Raw genomic sequence first — 13050 nt, 5'->3', positions numbered from 1 at the left:
TGCCATTGAGGGTGGGAGCCGTCGAGGTTCAAACTGTTCGTTCTGCCAAGTATCTTGGGGTCATGGTAGACAGCAAGCTTAGCTGGCGGGATCAGATCTTCCGAACAGCGGACAAGGCCGCTAGGGTGGTTTCTTCTCTTAGCCGGTTGATGGCCAATGTCGGAGGGCCTCGGTCCAGTCGTAGAAGGCTGTTAATGTCTTCGGTCCAGTCCGTACTCTTGTACGGTGCGGAGGTGTGGGCAGACGCACTAAATAAGGAGGCATACAGGATGCGGCTCGCCCGAGTGCAGCGTCAGGCAGCACTGAGGGTAGCATCTGCCTACCGAACAGTGTCCCAGCCCGCCGTCCTGGTGATTGCTGGAGTCATCCCCGTCAAACTTTTGGCGGCGGAGAGAAAGGCAATTTACCGGCGCCGCCGGGAGGACGAGGCACGAACAGAGGAACGCACCCGCACCTACCAGCTGTGGCAGGAGGGCTGGGAACAGGAGACACGGGGACTCTGGACCAGGCGACTGATACAGCAAGTCCAACCTTGGGTTGATCGGCGTTACGGAGAGGTGGACTTTTACCTCACCCAATTTCTGACGGGACACGGCTTTTTCCGGTCGTACCTGTTCAGGATGGGCAAAGCCGTGTCTCCCGACTGCATATACTGCCCAGGCATTCTCGATGACGTGGAACATACATTTTTCCACTGCCAGCGCTGGGAAAGGCCCCGCCTGGAGGCTCAACAGTTAATAGGACTGCTGTCGGTGGACACGGTCATACCGATTATGACGGAGGGTGAGGACAATTGGACCTGTGTGTCACATTATATCCAGGGTATCCTCCGCGCCAAGAAGATCGACCTTGACCGGGATGCGGTGTAGGTAATAAAGAATCAAAATGCCAGAAACGGTGCGAGCCCTGAGGGCTTAGGTCACATGTTGGCCTGACTTGAAGTAATGTGACAAACAATTCCAGGTCTGTGTCCAACAGAGTAGAGGGGGTTTTTTAGTGAGTAGTCTGATAATTTCAGGAGTCTCACACTACAGGCTGGCTACCTGTGTGCGTAAAAGCATTTTCCCTCCTCTCCCTAAAAAAAAAAAAAAAAAAAAAAAAAAAAAACTATATATATTGGAGAGCACAAGACAATATTTTCCAAAATTTTATCATCAATGCTTTGACTGGCTAGCGGTCATTTTGTGTAAGAAGATTGTCCATTTCACGTGTTTTCAAGGGTTAGAAATAAGTTAAATAACTTTTTTATTTATTAAGAATATTTAGATATTAACTGGAAATAAAAATAATCTAATTCTAAATTAAACCATCTACAATTGATGTCATGACCAACGTGTTTGTACCATGTAAGGAAATTACCTAAAATTTTACTGAAAAATTAGGTTTCAATTAGAATAAATTGCTGACTTTATGAATTTATTGCCTATAGAAGGGATGAAAACATATCTTCAATATTTTTTCCCCACAAGGATGCAACAGGTGCTTACACTTAGAAAAAATTTGAGATCTGTCAAATCCATCCTTTAGTTTTATGAGCCTTAAAATATTGTTTTTGATTTTCAAAATAGCAGTTTTTCGGAGTGCTGTATCTCAAAAAGGACTAAACATAAAAATTTGAAATTTTCTTAAAATATACTTGTAATAGTTGGTAATTGAAACAATGAAATATAAAAATTCCCCTGTAGGGGCTCCTCTATGAAATTAAAATAGAAAAGAAAAGATTTGTTTAGCAAAAAGAACTTTTTGCTGAAAAATGATCCTGTCTAAATGATATATGACTTTAAAAAAATTATATTATGTTAATATTTCTAAAGTATTTTTCAGAGGTAATGGATCAGGGCATACTTTAATCAATGCAACATAACCAAACCTCAGGCCTTTTATGGCAGATAACTTGGTTGATTTAAATTCAAGCCAAGAGAGTGACACATGTAGAATGTTTGATTGTTTGTTCACAGCTAAATTTATTGTGTCCTAAGTCACGCTTAGTCAGTGATGCCAGCTGCAATAAATCACACACCGCATGCTGCATACTGATCACCAAACTGATTGAGAAATGAAATATCTTTTGATGTTTTACATTCCATCTCTTTGTTTATGTTTATCTCTTTGTCCCCCCTCCCGTGAATAAAAATATGCTTATACTGCATTTCTCAAGTGTTGGGAGTCAAGATACTCCCGCAGTCCAACAGGGGTTGTAGCCACGAGAAAAGGGAAAGTATGGTCGTATTTCCCATCAAAAACCTGTTTCACATGCCCATGCCAGCTGCTTGCCAGTAGACTAAAACTAAACAGCTGAATTTTATTTGAAAACAAACTAGCTGTAACCCACAGGCTTCATCCCGTTTGACTTCATAAGTTAAAACGATTGATTGGTTAAGTTAAGTTAAGTTAAGTTAAGTTTATCTAAGTGATAATACCGCAACTTTCTCCAGACCTAGCCTAAAGTAATGTGGAAAACAAATCCGAGCGATAACCTTGTTTAAAAAAAAAGTCACTCCCTCTGCAGGTGAAGCTTCATTTGCAACACTCACCGAATGTAGTACTGTTGGTTCCTGAGGTGTTTAAATCAGAGCGAAGCATAGTCAGCCGAAGGCAATCAAAGTAGATCCCAATTGTAACTATGATCTTTCTCTGAGGTGTCAAGGTATCTAGTTGCTGAGTTGTGTTTTGTCACAGGTGCTGTTCATAGCTGGTATCCTGACAGGAATATCCCTGACCATCGCAGGTAGTGTGCTCAAGGGACAGAAGAGAGGAGGAGACCTCATGGTGCTGGTGTATATAGGCTGCCTTACTGCTATGGTAATGTATACACATTCAATCTCTTGATGTATTGATTCATGTAATGGTGTAGTTGAGCAGGAATGTGTGGCATGCCCACTCTGCTTTTCCTATCCTTAAGTCCTCCAGTATAACTTTCTATCTTTCAAGCCGTTTTAAAATCCTTTTTTCATCCAAAAATTAAATATATAAGACTCTCTTCGACACGCAGGAGTAATTTTTCCTTTGTGATAATTTCGCTTTGTGAAATTTAAAAAGCTTTAATAGAACATTTGTATATTATCTACAAAACTAATAATTGTTGTAAACATTTTGGTACTGAGTATTAGTAATGAAATTTGCATTTTTTTTTTAATTTTCAAAATAAATCATATTTTGATTTGATTTTTTCAATAGTCAGTTCTTAGATGATGAGCATTATGCCTATGACCACCTAAATCCATACAGCAGTGTTCATAATTTTGTATATGATTAATCCAAATCTTTACAAACACTTCTCCAATCACTTGTCTATACAGGTGTGTACACTACTTCTGTCAGTGCAGTGCTGTGTCAGACGCAATGTGAAGCGTCGCAAGCGAGCACGTCGCGGCGGAGGCATGGCAGGTGCTATACCTCTGCAGGAGCTGCCCCCATCTGCTCCCACAGCAGCTCCGCTAGCCCCGCCTGTGCTAGCCATGCCCGGCCAGTACGAGCCGTTATTGCGGAGACTAGTGGAGCAGCATGACCAAAGATATGTTCCTCAGGTCGTAGGACCGGCTGCAAGGTTGGTGAAATGTTTAAGAAATTTATAAAAATTATATTTGGTTCAGGGATTTGCAACCTAGATTTTTTTACTTTGGGACAACTCAAGTGAAATATGTTGGCCCGTGGATCACTAGCCAAAATCGGGTTGCTATAGAAAGTATTGATTTAAAAAATATTAATTCTATTTCTAACTAGTCGTTGAAAACTCGATCAAAAGTTGTGCAATATTGTGCAAACTTCTCTGTTTTCACCCCACGCTGTAAATAAAACAAGTGATTGGAATTTCTTTGATTTTCTGTCATTTTCTGTTATTGTAAATTTTGTTGTTATTTCGTCACCAACATAGCAACCCATAAGGCCCATGTTGAGATTTTTTAAAAATTTTTAGTGTTTATTTTTTAGCCTATTTTAATTTATAAAGGGATTCTGTAAATCTACAGGCAAATATCTTTCTAACTGTATGCATATATTTTCCCTGCGATGCACAGGAGCTGAGAAAAAAGGTTTTCAATAAACATGCATGTCTATTTATATATAGAATTAGCCCCATGTTAAATCTTCATAAGAAAAGTTGAATTTCCATTTTCGACCCAATTAACATAAAAATATTTTCAAAATACAAATAAAACCTGCACATATAGGACCAATAACCTTTCTTTTGGTACAACGCGTTTAGGAGCTACAGCGTGTCAAACTTAAAAAAATTAGCTTGCCAAGTGGTTTTAGTCATTACATCTTTGGATTTCCATATTGGAAAACATTGGAATTCATATTTTTTTTATTTCATTAATAACTAGTTGAATTTCCCTATTTAATGTTCTCTAAATCTAATAGTTTCTGGGATACTAATGGTGGCAGAGTTAAGTCGTTCACCCTGTATAGATGTAACAACCCAACCTAACTGTTTCAGAGCGGACCGCAGTGGCACACCGTGGTGGAGACGGAACCCTCCGCAAACTCGGCAGTTGCCTCATTCACACATACAGATGCCTCTATGATATTGGTGCTTACGATTACTGCTGCGATATATATGTTGTTGTGTAATGCATCTTGGATTGTCTCATCGCCTTTAAACAGACTTAAGATTAGAGATAAATGTTTTATTGACGGGTAAATTAAGTAAGTTGCGACCAAATTGTTGCCTTTTTGAGAAGATAGTTGGAAAAATCAAGATATTTCAAATTTAAGGTATAAGGTTTACACTGGATCTACAAGGTCTATAGAGAAAATATGGGTATTGTTTGTTTGCATACTTAAATATTGTCTCCGATTCCTATTATTCCTGATTATGGGAGTTGACAACCTCTTTTAATTTTCTTTCCTCGATAATTCCTCGTCCTTCTACCATTTTACTCCTCTTATCCACACCTCTCTTCACAATCATGACGAAACGTCCATCCATCTTCGTTTGGGTTTTTCTCTCTGTCTCTCTCACATCTCTCAACACACTCCTCACAGTCAACTCTATTTCAATAAAAATACACATTATTACCTTCGCTGTAGCAGCAAACCTTTATGCTGGGGGTAGCACAGATTATAAGGGTATATTTTATTGTAAATCAAACCAGGTAAATAGAAATTCCCCTAGTCTGCAATTTTGCTGCGGCTGGATAATTTTTTAATTTTAATGGCAGTGGCACTTGATTAAAAAGTACTAAATAAGGGGAAATCCGTCAAAATCTCTGCAGTTTTTGGTATTCTGGGGATCTAATTTCTCACTTTCTTACAAAAGGCATTTATCTACTACTTTCTGAATAGACCTTGTAATTAATTATAAAGTGTAAGATCAAAAAATTATGCTGCTAAAAATGTTGAGCATTCCAAGGCCAACCTTTTTAAACTATCAAACAATCCAAGGTGCATATTACATTTTCTTTATAATGTATATATTTTATGAAAGACTGACTCGCGTTTTCAAATGGTAACTTTGCTACCATACCTACTTTTCCTCCTAGTTGGTTTTTTTGAGTACTCGCCCACCCATAGTTTTTAACGTATGTTAATGTGTTATTGTATTTTATTGAATTTATACAATGTTGAAAGTATTTATTGTTCTTTGAACAATTTCTCAATATATCATAACCAAGACTACTGTGACTGAGACTTTTTTCTAGCATGACCTCAGTCACAGTCACAGATAAAAAAATAGTTAAGCTAAAACTTATCATGTCTTTTAATAAGTGTAACTTGCATTAATTTTGTTTTATACTCAACTGGTTTAGTATAATTTGATTTTAAACTTTTTAATATTTACTTCATGTGTACTTTTATTTTACAGTTTAAATCTATTTAAATTTAAAAAATACATTTTAATACCAACATTACACGTTACCTTATAGTCGTTATAAGTAAAATCTTTGTGAGTTATTCATTGGATACACACTAATGTGTAATTTGTATATAGCTTGAATATGCCTTGAAATAAGCCTTATGAAAATATTCTCAATTTCTTCTTAGTTTAAGAGCCAATCACCTAAATGATAAAATATTTTGGAGTTTTATCCATCAAAAGTGTAATTGTGGGCAAAAAACTAGACCTAGGCGTTTGAGTTCAGTTTGTAGAATTGTAAATTTTCACATAACAGCATTCTTTTCTTTTCTTGCATCACTGTCAGTGGCAATGAGAGGTTATAAATAAATGAAAACATAAACTCTCTTAGGCCCGATTTCACCAAACTTTAAAACCACCGTTGAGCCTTGCTCTAACTGCAGTTTGCTCTTAACCGACGAAATCGGATTTCACCACTCGCCGTTAGCGCTAGTTTAGACTAAACCGTCGTTAGATAATTAACTGCCCAATTTTGACCGGTTAACTTCTTTAATCTTTCGTTAAGTAAATATCAGCTGGCTTTAAGTTTAAAGTTTATATGTAAAGGCGAAATGATAGAAGAGAATACGGTACGAATTAGCTTTTGAAAGTAAGTGATGGCAATGAAGAGTAGCCTATGTTGTTCGCCTAACTAGGTGGATAAGAGAAAGGGTTAATGATGTTAACACGTTGACTGCGCGCGCCGACTTTACAGGCGCTCCCCAGTGGCGGGCGAAGCCCCGGCGCGCAACCGAATCAGCGAACGCAATTGGCATTCAAATATTTCAGTCTGACGAATCACAAAAGAGCAGTGGTGACTGTGCTGCGTTACCCCGAGAGTGGATGTAGTTCACTGAAACACCCAAAGGTAGCAGCACTGCATGGATCCGTATCCAGTGTCTTTGTAATGTGGGTTGAAGAGAAAAAATCCCCGAAACCGGGACAAAAGCATTGCCAGACGGGATTTTACGGGAAATTTTAGTACCAACCTACACCAAAGTAAAGCTCGCATTCTAAGCTGGCAGGCTGGCAACGATTATAACGTCTCCGTCTGAGGCTAAGCTCACACTGACTCAATATATTACTGTTGGTCTGGTGCCGACTGTAGTCGGCGCGCGCCACCTGGGAGCGCTGGCGACGCCGACTAAAGTCGGCACGCGCAATCAACGTGTTAATAACAAAGATGAAATTGATTTTATTATTAGATATGAACTTTCAAAACGTTTAGCATTTTCTTTAGGAAATGAAACCACTGTAGTGGTTTGTGTTTAGGTTATCCCACAAGGTTTTTAGTATCAAGGCGTATATCTGTGATCAGCGACCGCATTGAACTGATTGGCGATCAAGAGCCGTACTCTTTTATCCCGACTAAAAAGAGTGTCCCGGCTCTTCTACTTATTATTTTTTTGGCTCTTAATAATTCATTGTTCGAAAATAGGCTCCCTTTCCTTCTCCCGGCTTTGGGTAACCCTAACCCAACGTTCAAACAATTATTGTTTTGCGTTCGGTCAGACGTAAGTAAACCAAAATCTAAACCTAAATTGTCATTATTCTGCTAGTATTTTATAGAAAATAATTATTTTGGTGTTATCTTTATTGTGTCTCGTTCTTGTAATTCTTTTGACTCCAGTTTTTTCACTACTTCAAATGTACCAAACTGGTTAGTGAACAAACAGAATATTGAACATCCCTGTAAAAAGTTGGATTTTGAGTCTTGACTCGACCGCAAAACTCAACCAATTTGCTCCTCGAATATGTTTGATCAACATTGCTTTGCCTTTAGTTACTTATGTTAATTGTTTTGGTATCTATTCTTGCTTTCTGTTGTTATTTTGCTCCAGAATCTATTGTATTCCTGTAAGCTTGCTGTCTCCAGTTTTGTTTTCACTACCTCATAAACACTGATTTATTTTCTAGGTTATGTTTACTTGCTCCCGTAACAGCCCGGTATTATGACAGTTCACTGCCACCGCCAACTGGATTTTACTCTAAACTCTCGTTTATAAAACCAGCGTTAGTTTTGACGCGTTTTCGTTGGTGAAACCAGATTTCCTTAACTGTGGTTTAAATCATCGGTTAGTTTTAACCGAAGTTTAACTAAACGATCGTTAGCGAGAATTTGGTGAAATCGGGCCTTAGAAGTTATGAGTAGTGATTTTTAATAATTAAAACTCTGTAGTAGGTAAAGTAGTGTACGCAACTCGTATAAATAGTGCTAACAACACTCCTATAAGTTTTTAAGGCACTCGCCAAGGCTCGTACCTTAAATTTTTTACTTGTCTCGTTAACACTATTTGTACGCAATCGTTGCGTTAACTACTATTTCATCACACTCCGCAAAAAGTCTCTTATTTTCTTGTTATTTTGATAGTGAAACTTAAGCTGGGGTTGAAAAGAGTCACTTTACGGCCTGGGCCTAGTGATTTTTTATTACTTTTTTTACTAACTATTGTGCTAATTAATTGTGTCATTCAGGTTATTGGCTCTTAACTCTGAGATTGCTTGGATATAAGCACAAATCCTTTGAGTTTAGGAGAAGTTTTCTAGTCTATTTATTTAAAATGTAATTTTTATAAGAATAATTAATCTGTATCATATTGTTTGGTATATAATATTATGTACTAATTTTATAAAGCTTATATTGTAATAAAACATTTGAATGTATATTTTGCTGAATTTGTATGTTTTCTATCCTCAAGTGTCATTTAAATGATCTTTGGAGTTGCTTGGGAAAGAATACCACACTAGGTTACAAAATGTTATTTGTGGGAAACTAAAATAGCTCTTTGATACTTTTACTGTTCCAGTGGTACATGGAGGTCGGAGGAATACTAGTTTAATAAGTTTGAAACTTATACGCTCCAACAAATCCTTTCCTAGTTTCAAAGTTTTGTTTTCAAACCACATGTACCACACTGTAACTTTGATGATGACATAAAACTGTTGTAAATTAAAAAAAGTACTAAAAATGCATTCAACTATAATAAAAATTAAGTTTATAAAAAAAAAAACACTAGAAAACCAAACACCTTGTGCTTACGCATCGTCACTGTTGTCGTGCTTTTTAGGCTCTAGTGTTCAACTAGCTGAGCTAGTTGCCTGCCAGGTTGTCTCTAGTTGCTGCTCAAGCAGAATTTTGTGATGCACCGTTTTTCATAGTACTTGGCTTGGTAACGGGTGAGGACAATGAACCAGTAGCTATCAAGACAATGGGCATTGTTTTATTAACAAGTAGCTGTAACCCGCGGGCTTTGTCCCGTTTAACTTCTTAATTTTCAAGATGATCTCGTTCGCATGGCTCAATCACGTCCTGGTTGAAGTTCGTTCGCTACGCTCACTCACCTTTAGGTTGGAGCTCGTTAGCTGCGCATTTTTGCCTTCAGGTTAGCTCGTTCGCTACGCTCACTCGCCTCCAGGTTGAAGTTTCTTTCGCTACGCTCACTCACCTTTTGGTTGCAAATTAGCTGTTGTCATAATGTAAAAGAAATAATAGTGCTGCACCCTGTTGGTAATCCTTGTAACTTTAATGCTATTGAACATCATAGAACAGAACCAACTTGTTTAATTGAAACAGCTGTTAAGATTCATTAATTCCATTTCTCATAAGGTTAACATGGGAAACTCCAGAGCCACTGGGGCGGAGCCCAGAGGTCGGAGGGTAAAATCATTTCTTAGTGAGCGTCTACTACCCAAAAGGAAGATGCCTGCCAAGTTTCAGGTTCCTAGGTCTTGTGGTTTTTGAGATTTCGTGATGAATGAGTGAATGAATGAATGAGTCAGTGGTATTTGAGCTTTATATACCGGGTGTCCAGAACCACCCGTACACCCCTTTCAAAACGCTGGAAACATTTTCTTACAAACAAAAAATAATACAGAACTACCTAAATTGGGCAGGTCTACCAAATGGTGATAATTTCAAATCCAAAATCACACCGGAAGTGGCTTTTTCAGACCGGAAGTTGACTTTTAAATGTAAGCTACCAATTTTGATTACAGAATCGGATTCTACGTTGAAAAATGCATAACTTTTGTACAAAACTTTTAAAAAAAACTAGTTTTCTACCTCTAATTCCCTATTAAAGTCAATCATTTTTGGTCATTCATCTGTCAAAGTTACTCGAAACAATAATAGAGAAAAGATAACAAAGATTACATAAAGACATATGTTGAATAGAATCAGCTGTTTATTGTAAACACCTTAGTAATTGAGTAATAGCTGGTCAACACATTGCTTAATTTAATTTTTGTTTAATTCATTTGTTTTTACATTTGACCATTTTAATGTAAAAACAAATGATTTTTTTATAAAATGTGATATTAAGCAATGTGTAGACCAGCTGTTACTCAATTACTATAGTGTTTACAATGAACAGCGGATTTTATTTATCACATGTCTTTAGGTAATCTTTATTATTTGTTTTTCTTTATTATTGTTTCAAGCAACTTTGGCAGATGAATGACCCAAAATTATTGACTTTGATAGGGGATTGGAGGTAAAACACTAGTTTTTTCAAATCATGTTTTATACCAAAGATATGTATTTTTCAACGTAGAATCCGATTCTGTAATCAAAATTGGTAGCTTACATTAAAAAAAGTCAACTTCCGGTCTGAAAAAGTTACTTCCGGTGTGATTTTAGATTTTAAATTATCACCATTTGGTAGACTGCACCCAATTTAGCTAGTTCTGTATTATTTTTTGTTTGTAAGAAAATGTTTCCAACGTTTTGAAAGGGGTGTACGGGTGGTTTTGGACACCCATATAGATTAGCTTTATCCATATTTTATTTTGTTACTAAAATTGTACAATAGGTTAGTTTTCATTTATTTTTATTTATTTACAGTAGTTATTCTAACACATTTTTTGGGGGGAAGTTTGTTGTATTTAGTACACATACAGTATGTCCTGTTGACCAAAATTGAATTTTCCAATTTTTGATTAGTCGAAGTACATTAAGGTTTAACTTTTAGTATCCTAAATTATGTTATTTTTATTATAGGTAGAATTATTGTAAACTGCTAAATACAATACATAAAAAAAAACCCTAATGATCACATAGTCTGAACAATCTTAAACCAAAACTTAAAATCATCCAAAAGTATACATTTTTGGAGGGAAATGACCCATACAATTAAAAACCTCTTTGTACAACAGCCCATTGCTATTTTTGTTTAAGCTATTTGATTGGAACCATTGACTTTGGATACTGCAGGTCCTACATATTTATACCAGTTTGTAAGTGATTTATGTGTGTTTTAGTTTGAACGTACCTTAAAATTAATTGTGTTCAGCTGTATATAAATACACAGGGCCGGACTTACCTATGGGCGAAGGGGGCGAACGCCCGGGGCCCCCGGGCCAAGGGGGGCCCCGCCAGGGGCCCCCTTTGTACATTTGTTTTTATCATTAACTTCGAAAATTGATCAGACACTTAACAAATGGCCTTCTTTTGTAACAGCTTTATTTTTATTTTCGCTATCCTATGTTTAAGGTTATTGTTAGGTGCATTTTAAGGCATTACTAGGAATGAGATTCTTGACCCTAAGGGACTTTTTCTCAGAGTTGCACTGGGCCCCACGCTTAGGCCTGGTTTACATGAGCTGAGCATGTGATAGGCTGTGACGGACAAGTTTCAGTTTCAATGAAGCCGCTCGCCCGAACGTACGGCCGCGGCGAATGGGTTGAAGGGGGTCCCGCGCTTGGGGCAAAAATACAATAAATATGAAAACTCTAGTCCCAACGTAGAACGTAACTTGTAAAATTGTATTGTGTTAAATGGAGATTCACTGGAGTTCAAATACTTTTAAAAATAAAAACATTGCTCAGTTTATGTTTTATTAAATGTTATTCTTTTCTTTTACCTCTAAGGATATACCAATCAGGATTTTAAGGGGTAGAAGTATATTATCCGTTCAATTGAAAGGTTTTGTAAAATAGTAATTAATTAAGTTATGCGTCCAAATTTTGATCTCCAATTACGTCTTTGGAGTCAAAATCATATACTGTAGCAACAGTAAGATTTTTAAAATCTATATAGACACTTTAAAACAACTAGAGTCGTCTGATGTTAACAAAAAATTACATTTATTGGGAGTGGGCGAGCGTTGTCGACTGAAATCGTAAACAAGCGATAAGCAGAAGCAGCTGCAACAATCAATGATAATGAGCTGATAAGGGATCCTGTCTAGTCCTGACTCTCACGCACGCGCATTCACACACATAAAATGCCTTATCGCCTATCCAAAACAATTTAAATCACTTTACTCCCATAGTTTGTCCTTTGAGACTAGTGGTCACGTCAAGTTGGTTGAAATTGTCTTACTTTTGTGTTATTTTATTGTAATTCTGCAAACTAACAGTACAAAAACAAAGCTGAAGTGAGTAATGTTGTATTCAATGCTATGTTTGTGTTGTATTAATCGATATTGGATCCATTTAAACATCTTTCAGTTACTCATATAAATACTGCTTGTGAGTGTTTATTAGACATTGCAAGATTTTGCTCCTCAATAAAAAAACTCAAACTTGAAAGTCCCCAATGGTACTTTTCATGCTAGGACTTTAACATATTATAAAAACGAGAATGCCATAGGTACCAAAACCATTATGAAAATAAAATAATCACACCTATATTGTAGGAATATTGAAAAACCAAACAAATCGACGGCAATAATCGATAATTTAAATACGTAATAAACAAAAATATATCAATACTTCTTATCCAAATATATTATGGTAGCCTACCATGATACCATACCAAATATGCCGTCAATACATTTTTATTTTTGTGTATAAAATTAAAATATGCTGTATATAAAAATATGTTAAAATAGTTATATTTTAAGAAATTTTTTTATATAGAACTTATTGCTTATTTGGCCTTAAATTGCTCTATTTGAAGCCTAAATTTAGAAAATTTTCCCGGGGGAGGACCCCCTAATCCCACTGGAGGACCCCCCCCCTGAACTGAAATCCTAGGGCCCCATTGGAAAATTTGCCCGGGGCCCCTGAAGTCGTAAGTCCGGCCCTGTAAATACAACTTCTAAAGAGATGTTTGACCTTTGATGGAACTCAGCATCGACATGTTTTGTTGAGCTTAGTCCACTTCCACTAGTCAAACATAGACAAAAGGCTCATTAGATCAGCTTGACTCAGTTAAACAGTCGGTAAACCCAACTTTGCGCCAACTGAAGTTTAACTTCAAACCCATACAA

The 13050-nt window shown here is 36.9% G+C and overlaps 1 protein-coding gene across 1 annotated transcript in view; it reads left to right on the top strand.

Moving 5' to 3' along the window:
- Positions 1-8502, top strand: part of LOC129000727 (uncharacterized) — a 34471-nt gene extending 25969 nt beyond the window's left edge. Inside the window, exons 4-6 of the mRNA XM_054427700.1 lie at positions 2680-2802; positions 3300-3547; positions 4439-8502. Coding sequence (XP_054283675.1) covers positions 2680-2802; positions 3300-3547; positions 4439-4526 — 459 coding nt within the window. The 3' untranslated portion in view covers positions 4527-8502. The remainder of the gene's footprint in view (positions 1-2679; positions 2803-3299; positions 3548-4438) is intronic.
- Positions 8503-13050: the final 4548 nt, after the last annotated feature.

The sequence above is a fragment of the Macrosteles quadrilineatus genome, unplaced genomic scaffold (assembly GCF_028750875.1).
Source record: "Macrosteles quadrilineatus isolate MER2022 unplaced genomic scaffold, UCM_ALF_1.0 Scaffold_8__2_contigs__length_117827958, whole genome shotgun sequence".
Classification (NCBI taxonomy): domain Eukaryota; kingdom Metazoa; phylum Arthropoda; class Insecta; order Hemiptera; family Cicadellidae; genus Macrosteles; species Macrosteles quadrilineatus.
The sequence above is the reverse complement of the archived record's forward strand: the minus strand, read 5'-3'. Positions and strand labels throughout refer to the sequence as shown.